The 17,122-nt window shown below is 47.7% G+C and overlaps 1 protein-coding gene across 1 annotated transcript; it reads left to right on the forward strand.

Moving 5' to 3' along the window:
- The first annotated feature begins 5,293 nt into the window (after positions 1-5,293).
- On the forward strand, positions 5,294-10,076 carry LOC128094693 (carcinoembryonic antigen-related cell adhesion molecule 3-like). Its single transcript, XM_052713181.1, has 3 exons — positions 5,294-5,345; positions 8,349-8,708; positions 9,792-10,076. Exons 1-3 carry the CDS (start codon positions 5,300-5,302, stop codon positions 10,073-10,075), a joined length of 690 nt encoding a protein of 229 aa, XP_052569141.1. The 5' UTR covers positions 5,294-5,299; the 3' UTR covers position 10,076.
- Positions 10,077-17,122: the final 7,046 nt, after the last annotated feature.

Genomic DNA, 17,122 nt, shown 5'->3' on the forward strand with positions numbered 1-17,122 from the left:
TGAGAGAGCCCCAATTTGGATAAATTTCAAAGCAGACAGTCCAGGCGTGATTGAGGATCCAATTTAGACCCAGTGTTGCCCGTTTCCAAGCCTGTACAGGAGACAGAACACTGGGATGAGGCGTCCCACGAAATAGCCTGGGGTCGAGCAGCAGAAGTGGGGATAGCCAAGAAGGATATCTCCTAACAAAAAGTCCCCTGAAGCAGAGAGGATTTCTGACATGACCACGGCTTGGCAGAGGATCCCAAGAGTCCTGGATCCTGAAAGAGGTACCTGGTAACTCTATAGGCAGTGGCTGGGAAGTGGGTGACTTACCCTGTTGTAAGTTGATCACATCTGGAGGAGAGAAAGATAAAGGGAGGGGAGTGGCGCCCCCACATGCCTGGAGGACCCAACCCATCCAGCTGGAAGGCTCAACTTCTCCTGGGCTTTGGCACCAAGATAATAGGGTTTCTGTCCCCTAATAATAGGTTTCTCTGCTGATGAAGTAAACCAGATCAAGTAAACTGAAAAAGTGTAACAACAGGTTTATTTGAGCAAAGCAACTCCTGGGTGAGTTCTCCAATCCCAGAGATTGAGCCAGAGAAGCTGTACACCTGAACTAAATCAGGGTGATTATATAGTTTGTAGGTGAGGGGTGATGATGCGTCTGCCACAAGCTAGGTTTGTGCACGGGAAAGCAGGGATGACCTCTGCTGAGTCCTGGCCTGGGTCTGTGAGAACCGGAGGGAACCACTGTCCTCTTCAGAACCTTTGTGACACAAAAACCCAGCTGGTCATCCAGGCTACCCTACAGGTATAATTTACATCCAGCAGGGAGGTGACAGAGATGTCTCCCAAGGCTAGGAAGTGAGTAACTGGAGGATGGTTGTTGAAGGGAACTCATTTGTGATCACTGGTGTCACTAGTCAGAGTCCTGTTCCAGGACAGTGTCCAGGACTATGACTCAAACAAGCAAAAGCAAAAGCAAAATCAAAAACAAACAAACAAAATAAGTGTAGTAGTCAGGAGCATTCGAAAGCACTTAAGAACGTTTTTTATTCTTTATATTTTTTAAGGCATATTAGACAGAGTTGGCTAAATACTCCTGACAGCGCCCTGAGAGGTTTACTAAGCCAAGGCTACACAGCTAGGAAGTGCCTAGATTTACATGTGCGTAGCCTCTGCGCTAAGGAGGCTGAAGCAGGAGGATTCTTTGGTTGGGGACCAGTGTAATGGGAATATGGAATGAGTTCCAGGCTAACTAGGCTCAACCAACAGTAAAAAGTAAATGTAAATTAATAAATGTGAATAATTAACTCAGTGGTAACCCGAAGGGATATTTGGGACTCAGTCTCACAGTAGTCAGAAGATAAAGTTCTTCTCTACTCACGAACTGCTGTCCTTTCCGATTCTACTTCAGATGTCCAACAGCTGAGTCAGATGTCCCCTCTAGGCTCCCACAGACCCCTGGCTACATGGACTCTTTCCTGTCTCTTAGTGAGTTTTTCTCTCTCATGGCCTAAGGACAGGACCAAGACTCACAGTCACCACCTGTGTGTCTATGATAGATCGGGACACAAGGCAGGGGCTCAGGAACTGGGGTTCCTTTGTGGGTGAAGGTCACTGGGCAGGGCCTTCTCTGACCTGCAAACTCTTTCCGGTGCTTAAGAAGGCAAATGGTAGCTGAGAAAGCCAGAGCCAGGAAGCAGGCTTCTTAGGGGGCAGCCATCTCCCCATCCCCACCCCACCCCACCCTCACACCTGGCCATCATCTGCTCCAGGACAAATCAATGTGCCACTGACCAGTTATCACAAAGCAAGAAGTGGGGGCTGCCGGCCTGGACCTCCGCCAGGATTTCCCAGTGTGACCCTGGAGGTCTGCACAGCTAGAAGTCACATCAACCAGAGCCCTAGGGACCAGGTGGGACTTGAGGTGTGGACGTCGATCAGAGAGATGCACAGGCAGTAAACAAACAAACAAACATTACATTGGCAGAGACGGTTGGGGTGCTGGGGTGTTTTCCTCTCCTGTGTCACAGGCGGTGAGAGCAGTGGGGTCTGGAGAAGGGGAGCTGCTCTACAGGCCCAGCTGGCCAGGGTTCTCTTCCAAGTGATCCTGTCATTGTGCAAACGCTGCAGAGAAAGACAGGCATGCAGGACGTCAGCATGAGGGCAGCTGGCTGAAGTTCAGGAACTGGAGACCCTGTGCAGTCAGAACGGTGGGTTTGCAGTGGGGTCTGGGTGCCGGGTAAGGAAAGGTGAAATCCAGCCATGACTTCTTTATTATCTGTGGGCCTTCATTAATCATTTATACAGTAAGAAGTTTGAACACATTTTTAAAAAAGAAACCTTAGCTGGCCTTAGTGGCACCCTCCTTTAGTCCCAGCACTTAGGAGGGAAGGGATTTAATGGTCTCTGCTGACTCCTCAGTCCTCCCTGTGTGGAGAAAAGCTTCAGCCCTGCTCCCCAGCTCCATGCTCTGCCGTCATTTCTGATGTCTTCCTCCTTCTGACCTCAGCCTCCTCCCAGGCAGGAGTTCCTTCCAGAATCACAGAGACTGTGGGTGGCTCTGTGTCCAAGGCCCTGCTCGGTCCCCTGCCCTCTCAGGCTGCCTCCCATCCCTCGTCCCTCCTCCCTCTCTGTTTCATCCTCCACACCACACAGTGAGCAGTGAGGCTGGGGAGGGTCTGTGCCCTGAGAGAACAGCAGCTCACCCCAGGGATGACTCTGCTGGGTCCTGGCCTGGGGCTGTCAGAACCAGAGGGAACCACTGTCCTCTTCAAAACCTTTGTGACAGAGAAACCCAGCTGATCATCCAGACCTCCCTGAAGGTAGAATTTACACCCAACATGCAGAGCTATCTCCCAGGGCTAGGAAGGGATCAAATAGGAGTTGACTGTGTAAGGGAACTTATCCATGATCACTGATGTCACCAGAGTTCACTTCCAGGACAGGTGCCCAGGAGCAGGTGTCAGGAGTGTGACATCCTGTGTGTGCAGGAAGAAGTGACCTGTGTCCTGGAAAGAGGATGTGGGTCCATCTTCCTGTGGAAGGATCCAGAGAGGCCTTGAGCTTCCTGTGTAGCTGGGCAGTGCCTGGGTCAGACCCCAGCACCACATAATCCAGGATTGCTGGCACCTTTCTGTCACCCTAGCCCTGGGGAGCTGGAGGCAGGAGGGCCAGAAGTTCAAGGTCATCATCAGCCACAGATGATGCCAGGCCAGCGTGGGCAACACCAGAGTGTGTTTCAAACAAACAAAAATAAAGTATAAATGTTGTAGTCCAGAGCATTCTAAAGCACTTAAGAAGGTTTTTAATTAACTTATTTATTTATTTATTCATTCATTCATTCATGCATTCACTCACTGTTTTTGGGAGATGGTTTCTCTGAGTAGCGATGGCCATCCTTGAACTCACCCTGTAGACCAGGCTGGTCTCCAATTCAGAGACTTGCCTGCCTCTGCCTTCAAAGTGCTGGGATTAAAGGTATGTTTATTAGACAGAGTTAGCTAAATAGTCCTGACAGCGACCTTAGAGGTTTAGTAAGCCAAAGCTACACAGCTAGGAAGTGCCCCCCTAGTTTTACATGTGCACAGTCTCAGCCCTTGGGAAGCTGAGGCAGGAGGATTCTGGTGGTGGGAATACACCATGAGTTTCAGGGTAACTAGGCTCAAACAAAAGTAAAAAGCAAGTGTAAATTAATAAATAGGAATGAATAAGTAATTCAGTGGTAAACCAAAGGGATATTTGGGACTCAATCACAGGGCAGCCAGAAGACAAAGTTCTTCTCTACTCACGAACTGCTGTCCTTTCCGATTCTACTTCAGATGTCCAACAGCTGAGTCAGATGTCCCCTCTAGGCTCCCACAGACCCTTGGCTACACAGACTCTTTCCTGTCTCTTAGTGAGTTTTTCTCTCTCATGGCCTAAGGACAGGATCAAGACTCACAGTCACCACCTGTGTGTCTATGATAGATCGGGGCACAAGGCAGGGGCTCAGGAACTGGGGTTCCTTTGTGGGTGAAAGTCACTAGGCAGGGCCTTCCCGGCTCTGCAAGACTTTCCAGTGCTTAGGAAGATGAATGATAGCTAAGAAAGCCAAAACCAGGAAGCACCTACCCCACCCTCACACCTGGCCATCATCTGCTCCAGGACAAATCAATGTGCCACTGACCAGTTATCACAAAGCAAGAAGTGGGGGATGCCGACCTGGACCTCCGCCAGGATTTCCCAGTGTGACCCTGGAGGTCTGCACAGCTAGAAGTCACATCAGCCAGAGCCCTAGGGACCAGGTGGGACTTGAGGTGTGGACGTCGATCAGAGAGATGCACAGGCAGTAAACAAACAAACAAACATTACATTTGCAGAGACGGTTGGGGTGCTGGGGTGTTTTCCTCTCCTGTGTCACAGGCGGTGAGAGCAGCAGGGTCTGGAGAAGGGGAGCTGCTCTACAGGCCCAGCTGGCCAGGGTTCTCTTCCAAGTGATCATGTCCTTGTGCAAAAGCTGCAGAGAAAGACAGGCATGCAGGACGTCAGCATGAGGGCAGCTGGCTGAAGTTCAGGAACTGGAGACCCTGTACAGTCAGGACAGTGGGTTTGCAGTGGGGTCTGGGTGCCGGGTAAGGAAAGGTGAAATCCAGCCATGACTTATGTAAATATCTGTGGGCATTTACCCATCATTCATAAAATAAGAAGTTTGAACATTTTTTTAAAAAAGCAATCTAGGGGCTGGAGAGGTGGCTCAGCAGTTAAGGGCAATGGCTGCTCTTCCAGAGGTCCTGAGTTCAATTCCCAGCACCACATGGTGGCTCACAACCATCTGTAATGCGATCTGGTGCCCTCTTCTGGCCTGTAGGCAGGCATGCAGACAGAACACTGCATACATAATAAATAAATAAATCGTAAAAAAAAAAAAAAGAAAATGAAAAAAAAAAAAGAAAAGAAATATAATGAGCATAACGCTGCACCCCTTTAATCCCAGCACTCTGTGGGCAGAGAGAGGCGGGTCTGTGTGAGTTTGAGGCCAGCCTGGTCTCAGTGAGTTCCAGGACAGCCAGGACTACCTGATGAGACCCTGTCTCAAAACAAAACAAAACAAAACAAAACAAAAAACTTAAGTCTTAAAGAAAGGATGTTTGAGACAGATGGGAGGGGAGAGGAGGAGACAGGGAAGCACAGGCCACAGCATGGCCTTGGGCAGAGACCCTGCTCACAGCCCATGTGACTCTGGAGATGCCCCTGGGCTAAGGACAGTGGAAATAAGAGGCAAGAACACCAGCAGGGTTGACACAGGACAGCACCCTGGGGAGCAGAGACCATGGAGTCCCCTTCTCTACTTCTCTGCAAAGGGCTCCTGCTCACAGGTGAGACCAGCCCCGGAGAGCTGTGGGGAGGGCGCTCTCAGGAAGGGAGCCTGGGAGGAGACTCTCTTTCTGCTTGAGCCTGAGGGGAGAGGACACATGGAGAGACAGAGGCTGCTCAGCTGGAAGCTTCCAGGGACCGGGGAGTGTTAGTAGGGGAGGAAAGGCCAGATCATTTTTTTTTTTTTTTTTTTTTTTTTTGGTTTTTCTTGACAGGGTTTAGTTTTTGGAGCCTGTCCTGGACTAGCTCTGTAGACCAGGCTGGCCTCGAACTCACAGAGATCCACCTGCCTCTGCCTCCCGAGTGCTGGGATTACAAGCGTGCACCACCACGGCCAGGCCTGCCAGATCATTCTTTATTGGAAGTTAGTCAGAGGGGTCCTGACTGGGTTGGCCATGATAATGGGGTGTGCTTCCCACCAGAGATTTACCAGCGAGGGGTACATAAGAGGACTAGAAATATTCTGGGTCAGGTCTAGGCTTTTGGGTTTGTAGCTCATTATGGGCTCCGGAATGGGGATCAGGGCCTTGATGCTGTGCTGTGGGGGTGTTTGGAGTTTCCAGGGAGGGTCACTTTGTGGAGGGCGTGCAGGGGACAGAGTTGTGCTGAGGGAGACCTCGGTGGGTTGGGGCTTTTAAAACAGACTGGGCAATGAGGTGGGAGGATGATGGAGAAGGGCCTGGGACTCTACACAGGACATGGAAGCCTCCTCTGTGTGAGGAGAAGGAGCTGGCATTACTGGCAGAGAGGAAATGTTGGGACCCTGGAGGAGACAGCCCTGGAGAGATTCTCTTCATGGGAAAAGAACTGAGATGCCTGAGATGCGATACAGGAACTGACCAAGATCTGTTTTTGAAGCCACGTTTATTCAGTGTCGGAGAGGGTGTGGTATACTGAAGAATAAGGGCTGCTGGGAAACAGGAGGCTTCTTTAAGACCATTGGGAAGGGAGAGGGGATTGTCACTGTGGGCAAGGGAGGAGTCAGGGTGGGGCCAAGGAGGGTACCTTAGGTGCCTTCACTGAGCAGGAGATGTGCTCTAACCCAGTGAGGTTTGAGATCGCATGTTCCTACGCGTCTGTCACTCTCAGGAATTGGGACACTTAGGAAGCCGATGATCTTGCAAGCTGAAACAGGCTGTTTCTGTCTTTATACAGCTTCAGGGGACCCCAGAATCTCCTGGAACGGCAGCTCTGGGAGACAGGGAGTTAGCTATTTACTACCCCCTGGAATTAAAATTTTCCAGAAGTCCAGAAGCCCAGGGTCATGTGACAGACTCCATCCCAGGCCCATGCCCGCTAGGCTAGCATGTGCAAAATGCCAGGGGAATGTGTTCGGATTAGCCACTAACTCAAAACTGACATTCCAGCCTCTTTGTGCGCGTGTGTGCGTGCGCAGGTGTACATACACACACACACACACACACACACACACACACACACACACACACACACACACACGCACACACACACACACGGGGTGGGGGAGGATAAGGACACACATTATGGGAAAGATGGTTCTTAGACACCAACTCATCTGGCTTCCACAACCCTGACGGGGATGAAGAAGAAGACCCTTTTTCCCTTCATTCCTTGTTCCTTGGTGGGTTCTAAGTTGTTGAGTCTCGGGCTCTGATGGGCACTCTCGAGTCAGGAGGGTGTTGTCCACGTGCCTGAGCAGTCTGTTGGACTCTATTATAGATGAACCGGTTCAGGTCTGCATTAAGGAGGGACCCAGGGTTGTGAGCATCGGGTGGTTATTAGAGGAGTCCCATCCAGCGTCCACCAGGAGCTGCATGCAGTTGTGATGCTGTGGGAACCACTGTTGGATGGCTTTGGCCTGAGTTTGGATGCCGCAACCATGGCCTCTTTGCTCCTTCTCTGCCCAGGTGCCCGTGGTTCCCATGCAGCATAGTGCTTCCTCCAGAACAGTGGTTCTCAACCTGTGGGTCGCAACTCCTGTATGGGTCGAATGACCCTTTCCCAGGGGTCAAAAAGCAGTATTCTGCATGTCAGATATTTATATTATGTTTCATAACAGCCGCAAAATCACAGTTATGAGGAAGGAACGAAAATAATTTTTATGGTTTGGGGGTCACCACAATATGAGGATCGGTATTAAAGGGTCGCAGCATTAGGAAGGTTGAGAACCGATGCTCTAGAAAAAGGCAAACTCCTCTCCTTTCTCAGTCACCATGAAATCTTAGGCTCTCCGGTCTTGTAGGAGGCCTTCTGGGAAGGAATTGATCTGAGTTTGAATTTTAATTAGGCTATGTGATATGTCAGCACAATGATGTAGAGACACACACACAGAGAACACACAGAGACACAAAAACAACCATGGACAGAGACACTTACACACAGACATGTAAATTTACGAAAAATAATTTAAGTCTAACTGGGGTATTAAACACTGTCATTAGCTTTAAAACTAAAAATTCTGTAATAAGCCCCTGGATACCCCCTGGCCTTGCACATTCATTCATTCATTCATTCATTCATTCATTCATTCATTCTTCCACAGAAGTCTGAGTCTTTCCCAGGCACATGGCCTTCCCAAAGGCCCTTCCTTCCCCTGTACTCACAAAGCCCTACTTCTCATGGACTGGAAGGAAGACACAAGGTCTTCCGGAAGGTGCAGCCAGGGGTTGACTGTAAACATACGGAACAAACTAACAACATTCAGGTCATGACAGACCAGGGTCTCTAGAGGAGGAGGTCGGGAAGGCATCCTCAACCCCAAACACACTCTTGGGTGTGAGGAGAGACCTGAGGGCAGTGAGCGGGGAGCCATGCAGACACTTGGAGAGAGTTCCATGCAGAGGACCCAGCAACTGCAGGGAACGGGAGAATGTGGGTGAAGAAGTTCTCCTGCACCGCGTAGGAGAGGCACACCCTGGCCACACACCTAGGCTGAGAGATGAACACTTCTGCTGAGGACTTAAGTGTCCTCTTATCACCAAACACTAAGGTCCCCACACTGATGGAGTTTCTCTCTCTCTCCCCAGCCTCCCTCTTGACCTGCTGGAATGCACCTACTACTGCCCAGCTCACTATTGAATTAGTGCCTCCCATGGTGGCTGAAGGCGGAAACTCCGTTCTGTTTGTGCACAAAATGCCGCTGAACGTCCAGGCATTTTACTGGTACAAACAGAAAGATCCGACGAAGAGCTATGAAGTTGCCCGGTACTTAACACCCGATAACACAACTTCGAAGATGCCTCAACACAGCGGCAGGAAAACGGTGTTCTACAGTGGATCCCTGCTGATCAGAAACGTCACCCAGGCTGACAGCGGATTCTACACCTTACTAACATTTAACACAGAAATGGAAAGCGAACTAACACACGTGTATCTGGAAGTCCACAGTAAGTGATTGTGTGACCTCTGGGTGGGGGGTGTGACCCCTGGGTGCGGGGTGGGGTTCATTCCATTTTACACATACAGGACCACCAGGCATAGACGATGCCTGTCTCCTGCATGTGCCTCCTTGTGGGAATTTGAGCATTTAGTGCAGGACACACACCGGGGAGAAAAAAGTACAGTAGGTCAGAGTCCTGTACCTGACTCTGCCTCCAGAGAGGAGGGTGTGTGTGTGCTCTGTAACTCAGTCTGAGGTGTCACCCTTAGCCCAAACTCTTGGGGCTTCACCAGGAACATGGCCCTGAGAAAGACAGTTGGATTCAGGCAGGGCCTGACTGCGGAAACCGTGGGGCCCTCATAATGAGGGGACCACAACAAAGTCCTGACTCGGGATCTCTGTATTGTTTGACTCTTGTTGGGAGGAACCAGTCCATGCCCTGAATGATGAGTCACAGTTCGGGTAGGTCACCTGGGCATCTTTTTCTGAGACTCAGCATAGAGAGCCCCGCTGTTCTGAGGGGTTCATGAGGACACAGTTCCTCCTGCCAACAGCTTGTCCTCAGGGGTCCAGCCCAATCAACTCTCTCCTGTAGGCAGAGTGACAGACTCAGACATTTTTGGGAAGTTCCCCCTTCTGAAGATCAGGTCCTAGTTCATATTTAAGGTCACTTTGCAGACATGGCAGTGATTATTTATCATGGGCATTATTATTATTATTATTATTTTTGTTTTCAAGACAGAATTTTTCTGTGTAGCCCTGGCTGTCCTAGATCTCGCTCTGTAGACCAGGCCAGCCTCAAACTCACAGAGATCTGCCTGCCTCTGCCTCCCTAGCGCTGGGATTAGAGGCGTGCACCACTGCTGTCCAGCCATGTGTCCTATTATATGGAAACAGAGACACAGCACAGGAGCGGAATCAGGGCTGCACACACATGGGTGGCAGATCGAAGAAATACATGTCTGTCTATGGCCTCAGGCCCAACTTCTCTACCCTGGAGGCCTTACTAGGTGTCCCTGGACCAGAGAGGGCTGGCTGGGATCTGAGGATGAACCACCATCATTCCGTCCCCTCCCCTGTTCCTTCACAGAGCCTGTGACACAGCCCATCCTCCAAGCAGACAACACCACAGTAACAGAAGATGGTTCTCTGGCCCTCACCTGCCTCTCAGAAGACCCTGGACTCTCCATCCGCTGGCTCTTCAATCACCAGAGCCTGTATTTCAATGGCAGGATGACGCTGTCCCAGAAAAACAGTCGACTCATTATAGATCCGGTCAGGAGGGAGGATGTTGGAGAGTATCAGTGTGAGGTCTCCAATGGGTACAGTTCTAAGACGAGTCTCCCAATCCAAATGTCTGTGACCAGTGAGTGACCTCTCCTCTCTCCAGGCACCACACTGGGGGTGGGTGGGGAATTTCTTTGTCAATGATATGGAAAATGAAGAACCGTTCCAGGGGGAAAGTCATCAGTGAAGACAGCAAGACAGCCAGTGTGAGGACACAGACCTGGAACCCCAGGTTAGACATGAGTCAGGAGGAATGTGAGTACAAGGTTAGGTTAACCAGCTAGGGTTACAAAGAGACACCCAATCTCAAAATAAAATAAAATAAAATAAAATAAAATAAAATAAAATAAAATCCAATATAGTAAGCAAAACTGCAAAGGCGTTAACTAAGGGCTTAGGTTCTGAGTCAAGTATGGCTAATCCTAGAAAACCATGGGGAACTGATTTCAGGAGCCCCTCAGACTTCTGGATATTCTGAATCCTCTGTTAAAAATGGTGCAGTGCTTACATAGAAGCAAACCTATCCTCCCATGAGCTCAAATCATTTCTGATTCCTAACACCAGTGCTGCCGAGACACCGTCACCCATGTGAAGCGAGAAAGAGCGACAGGAGAAGGGTCTTCCCCTGCTTCACCGAGCACATAGCTGGTTTCTGAATACTTTTGATTCTCAGTTTGTTCCACCCACTGATGGAAAACCCATGGTGTAAAGGCCCAATTGGACTGTTTCTATCCTGAGATTGGCATTTACAGTGTGACCTTGAACAAGATTTTTGTTTTCTGTTAACAGTATTGGGGGGGGGGGCTGTGAATTTGAATGGCTTCCCATTTTAACCATTTTGAAGTGTACAATTCATTGGCATAAAACATTGTTATATTATTGTGCAAACACCACCACTGTCAGTTTCCAAACCATTTCTAAACATATTCCATTTCCTACAGCCCCTGATAATGGGCATTCTACTTAAGTCTCCATGTATGTGGTGTTCACCTTTTTTTGTTAACATCGTACAAAGTTTGATTCTGTTCTCAAGCCATTCTGTTGGTGGCATCTTGCTGGCTGGATATTCATTAAAGAGCATCCCTGGTACGGTTGATACATCTTTTGTTGGTTATTTTACATTCTTGTGTACCGTCAGCCACCGGATGACAGTCTGTCTTACTTGATTTTCAGCCTTAAATTCATTTGTAACTCCCTGGGACTCCTAGAGTCGGTGTAGACATCAAGGAACCCGGGTAGCGTTCTCTCAACCTTGGGGTTAGTGTTGCTAAGAGGAGGAGAGGCAAAGGCTCCAGTCGGGTAAAGGGCATGCGCAGTTGAACTAATTCCAGCTAGGGTCCTGTACCAGTTGAGTGGCAGCTTGAGTAATGCTGCCCTGTCCACAGCACCCCCTTGTGGCAGCTCAGGACACAGTGAGTGTTGAGTGATTGCTACATCCCCTCTGTTGCCTGAGACATTCAAGACATTGTTACAGGCTGGAAGAGGCCTCACCAGGGTGGTGGGGGTGGAGGGGGGTGGGGGGGTGAGCACCTACTACCCTGCCATGTGAGACATGAGGAGTAATTCACCATCCCTGCTGATGAGGAGGTTCCAATATGCCGGCCTGTATATTTGGGAACAAGAGCAACAGAATCTGCCAACTCGTACCTCTCCATGCTTCCTTACCCCGTAACAAAGCTAGCATGCATTTACTCCTGTGGGTCTCTATGTCCCATTGTTGCTGAAGTTTTCCTGGTCCGCTCCCGAGGCCCTGCAGCTACTTGGAGCCAAGTAAACACACAGAGGCTTATATTAATTAAAACTGCTTGGCCATTAGCTCAGGGTAACTATTGACTAGCTCTTACACTTAAATTAACCCATAATTCTTATTTATGTTTAGCCACGTGGCTTGGTACCTTCTCTCAGTTCTGCCTTCACATCTTGCTTCCTCTGTGTCTGGCTGGCGACTCCTGACTCAGCCTTTCTGTTCCCAGAATTCTCCTCTCTGCTTATCTCGCCTATACTATACTTCCTGCCTGGCTACTGGCCAATCAGCATTTTATTTATCAACCAAATCAAAGCAACACACATTCACAGCATACAGAACGGCATTCCCATCATCCCATCTAAGGGAAAAGTGTACTGTTGAGGCTGGGGATGTCCTGCAATGCAAGAGTATCAACCACTTTTGTTGAGTGTGTGTGCACTGTAACATCAACCCATTCTACCCAAGCTTTCATTCTCCAGATCCAGTTTCTCCCAGGACATTAGACAAAGTTACAACAAAGAAAGTCTACTGACAGCATGTCCTTTAGGCAACCAGGTACTGTCAGGTTCCTTGCAGAGTTAATCTTACGGGCTCCATAGATGATCCATGGGGAGAACTCAGGACACATGTTTGTCCATGCAAGAAAGTTCCCTCTGGACATGCATCAACTTGGGCAGTTAGCAGGAAGGCTGTTTTAGCTGTTAAATCATCAATTTCCTATGAAAGATTGGGGTCAAGGAGACCAGGGACACTGGAATGAAAATCAGCAAAAAGTAAGACTCAGCTTACTTGGGGAGCAGAGGGCAGACTCTTTATTCTTAGCCCATTATACTGTTACAGCTCTAATTATCAAATCCATAGTGCATAAGATACCAGTGTGTAATATTTACACTTTTCTTACTGGACAAAGAGCTGCTTTTTATATGTTACCAGTTGAGCCTTTTCCCAGAAGATAATTGCAAAGGACATGACACTTAGCCAACGAAACACTCGTCGGCTTGTGAAGGCAGTATGTTCTGCTACACTCTGTGAACATCCTCTTGTTTTAAAGAGACATCTGTATTGTCCTGCCCTGACATCAATTCAGAAAGTCTCCATCAATTTCTCATTACCTTTTTCCCCCCATTTTTATTTATTATTTATTTTTCTATTATCAGCTTGATACAGTATAAATTCTTATCCTAATAGTGAAATGTTTCACTGAGGCTTGCCCAGTTATTGAGTAAAACTAAAACTTATTATAAGCCACAGTCAGCCTAGGGTCACCTCTGCTATATAGCCTCCCTGGTTCTGTGGGTTGCAGTCTGATTGTTCTTTGCTTTATATCTAGAATCCACTTATGAGTGAGTAAATACTATGTTTGTCCTTCTGGGATTGGGTTACCTCACTCAGGATGATATTTTCTAGTTCCATCCATTTGCCTGCAAATTTTATGCTGTCATTGTTTTTCTCTGCTGAGTAGTACTCCATTGGGTATATGTACCACATTTTCTTAATCCGTTCTTCAGTTGACGGGTGTCTAGGTTATTTCCAGGTTCTGGCTATGACAAAAGTGCTGCTAAGAACATAGTTGAGCATGTATCCCATTATCCTTCTACATTACATCATATCTGGCTAACTTCTTTGTCTTTTTTTTCCCCTTGAGACAGAGTCTTATGTATCCCAGGTTAGCCTCAAACTTCCTGTGTAGCCAAGGATGACTCGGGACAGAAGATTCTCTTTCCTCTTTTGCTAAGTGCTGGGATTACATGCCCCCACTTTCACCCTAGTGCTGGAGATGGAATCCGTGTCTTCATGCATTCCAGGTCAGCAAGGCCAGCACTGTACCAAGTGAGTCCTTTTTCTCGTGTTTTATTTTTTGCTGCAAGCTGCAGGAAGACGTAATGGAATTCAGCTACTATCACAAAAGCTACTACTTGGAAAAGTCAAGGACTTCTCCAAAGGTCAAGCCATGGCTTCAGAAGTCTTGGTGATTATTTAGCAGCTGGTTCTTACAGTGAATTTCTTGTAATGCTATGCATGCTTCCAAGAACTCCTAACAGTGTATTTATCTAAAATACCTATCAAGCACCCAAGGCCAAACCAAACAACACCTGTCTCCTAGGTCAGGAGGATAGCTTTATTCTTGTGCAATTTAGGGTGAGATCCTCCTTCTTTACAGCCTTACTAATAGACTCCTAATTTCTTACCTAATCACTGAGCACACAGATCCCTTCTTGATATACATTAGCTCTCAATTGACCTCCTCTTAAACACTCCATTTTGGGTTGTAAAAGAAAGCCTGACAGGCACTGCCTGAGGAAAATTCTTACCTGCCTTTATGACCCTGTAGGAATTCAAGCCTGGTGACCTGGCTGGAGGGGGAGGATTGCTATGGCTTGGGTTTATAACTGAACACCTCAGAGACTTGGGAGAACTTAGAGGTATAAGGAGACAAAGAGGAAGGGAGGAATGGAGAACTTGAGGACGGAGAACTGAGAGGGATAAGGAGGATTTTGACCAGAGAGAACATGTGGACGAGATGGAAGATGAGGAAGAGCCAGATGGGGAAGTACTAACTGGGTAAGAATGAGATGAGAAGGACCTAGATGAGGCAGAATTAAGATTAGGCAGAATTAAGATAGAACTTAGAGGGGACAGTAGATAAATATAGAGAGAAATCAGGCAAGAAAGGAACTAGGCTTGAGAACAGAACTGAAGCTGTGTAGATAGGATTTTATCTCAGAGGAATAAAATAGATGGACAAAGAGCATGAGGTACTTACATTCTTTTTCCAAAAATAATTCTCACCGTTCATAGTTTCTCTCCTGAGCCCCTGGGAAGTATAACATTAAGGCTGGTCCTTTTAATATCATACAAGAGCTTTTGTTTGTCCAGTGCTGGCTAGGAATTTATACTCTAGGCAAGGGCTCTACAAACCCTCCTTTGGGTTTGTTCATTTGTTTATTTGAGACAAGATCTCACTATCTAACCCTGCCTAGCCTGGAACTTGCTATGGAGATCAAGCTGGCCTTGAATTCACAGAGATCCACCGGTCTCTGCCTCCTGAATGCTGGGGTTAAATGCATGAGCCACCCTGCTCAGCTTAATTTTTTTAATTGCCTGTGTGCATGTGTATCCATGTGATGGTACAAGCACATGAATGCAAGCATGTTGTATGATATTTTGCTTGTGTTTTGACAAATAAAGCTTACCTGGAGATCAGAGGGCAGAGCTAGCCCCTAGTTAACCATAAGGGCCAGGCAGTGGTGGCACAGACCTTTAATCCCAGCACTTGGGAGGAGGAAGCAGAAAGATCAGGAATTGAAGGCCACCCTGAACTACAGGAGATTGATCCAGTCTAAAAGAGAAACAGAGCTCGGTGGTAGTGCATGCCTTTGATCCCAGCACATGGGAGGCTCAAGCCTTTGATCCTAGCACATAGGAGGCTCACGCCTTGAATCCCAGCACCAGGGAGGTAGAGACAGGTATATAAGGTGGGTGGAGACAGTACGGCGGCCCCATTCAGTCTAAGGATTCGTAGAGACAGGATTCCCCTTTGGTCTGAGATTTTGTAGAGGTAAGAAGTCTCTGGTGGCTGGTTGCTCTGCTTCTCTGGTTTTTCAGCTCTCACCCTAATATCTGACTCTGGGTTTTTATTGTTAAGACTAATTTACCCTTCACAAGTGCTCTCAAAGGCTAAAGGGATTGGATTTCCCCGGGAGCTAGAGTTACAGGTGGTTGTGATATCTACCTACCATGTGTACTGGAGACTGAACTTGGGCCCTTTGAGAAAGCAATATGAGTTCCTACCCGCTGAGTCATCTCTACCAGCCATCTCTCCAGCCCCTCTTTTGGGTTTCTGCAAGGATTCCTGTACATGCGCAGCTTGGGGGTCTTGTCTGACACCTCATTATGTCACCAGTGGGTGACTGCGTCCCAGCCAAAAAGCCAGTCACGCACCCCCACGCTCCCGCTCTGCACCTCTCTTTCTGTTCCCTCTCTTCCAGGCCTGGTGTCTCCATCCTATCCCCTCTTCTTTCTAATAAAGCCCATTCTAACTCTGGTAGCCATGGCCCATGACTCTTCCGCCAAACAACCAGCGCCATTTTATCCCTTCAGATTCTTGATCTGAGGTCTCGTGTAGCTCAAACTTCCTAAGTAACCAAGGATGACTTTGAAGTCTTGATGCCCCTGCCTTCCTTTCCCAAACGTGAGGATTATAAGCACTCACCACCACACTTGTTTTGTTGGCGTTTTATTTATATGCATACACACCCATCCACAAAATTTTAAACCAGGATTTTCAGTGGATGCCTGTAACCCCTGGCATTTGGGAGGCTGGAGCAGGAGGGTCATTGCAAGTTAGAGGCCAGCCTGTTCTACATAGTATCAAGATCTACATGGCAAGATCCTATGGCAAGAAGAAACCAACACACACACACACAAACACACACACACACACACACACACACACACACACACACACACACAGACACTAAATAAGTAAATAAATAAGTGTAATTTTAAGATTTTTTTAAAAAAACAAAAATTTAAGTCTAGGTTCTGCATATAAGAGAAAACATTCAGTGTTTGTCTTTCTGAGTCTGGCTTTTTTTTTTCTCCTGACATAATGATTTCCAGTTGTATTCACTTTCCTGCAAATGTCATGGTTTCATCTTAATTCAGGACCATGTAATATCCACTGTCTGTATACACCACATCTTCTACTGTCATTCATCTACTGAGGCTTGTTCCAGTTTCTAGGTCATGGGAATAATGCAGCAATAAACACAGATGTGAAAGGGAAGTAGAGCCTGGTGGTGGTGGCACACGCCTTTAATCCCAGCACTCGGGAAGCAGAGGCAGGTGGATCTCTGTGAGTTCGAGGCCAGCCTGGTCTACAGAGCTAGATCCAGGACAGGCACCAAAACTACACAGAGAAACTCTGTCTCAAAAATGAAAAAAAGAAAAGAAAGAAAGGAAGAAAGGAAGGAAGGGAGGATGGGAAGTAGAATAAGACAGAAAAGACCAATTACTAGAAACTGATTTATTTCATTCTCTCGCCAAGTCCCGGCAGTCCCACAGCCCACTTATAAAATAAACACACAGACGCTTATATTATTTAAAATATTTGGCCTAATGACTCAGGCTTCTAGCTATCTAGTTCTTAACATCTTAAATTAGCCCATTTCTATAAATCTATACCTTGACACATGGCTCGTGGCTTACCAGTATCTTACATGTTGGTACTCATGGCGGCAGCTGGCAGCATCTCCTGACACAGCCTTCTACTTCCCAGAATTCTCTTCTCTACTTGTCCCGCCTATACTTCCTGCCTGGCTACTGGCCAATCAGCACTTTATTTATTAATCAATCAGAGCAACACATTTAACATACAGAACACC

This window comes from Peromyscus californicus, unplaced genomic scaffold (genome assembly GCF_007827085.1).
Source record: "Peromyscus californicus insignis strain IS unplaced genomic scaffold, ASM782708v3 Scaffold_4__1_contigs__length_199733344, whole genome shotgun sequence".
Classification (NCBI taxonomy): Eukaryota; Metazoa; Chordata; class Mammalia; order Rodentia; family Cricetidae; genus Peromyscus; species Peromyscus californicus.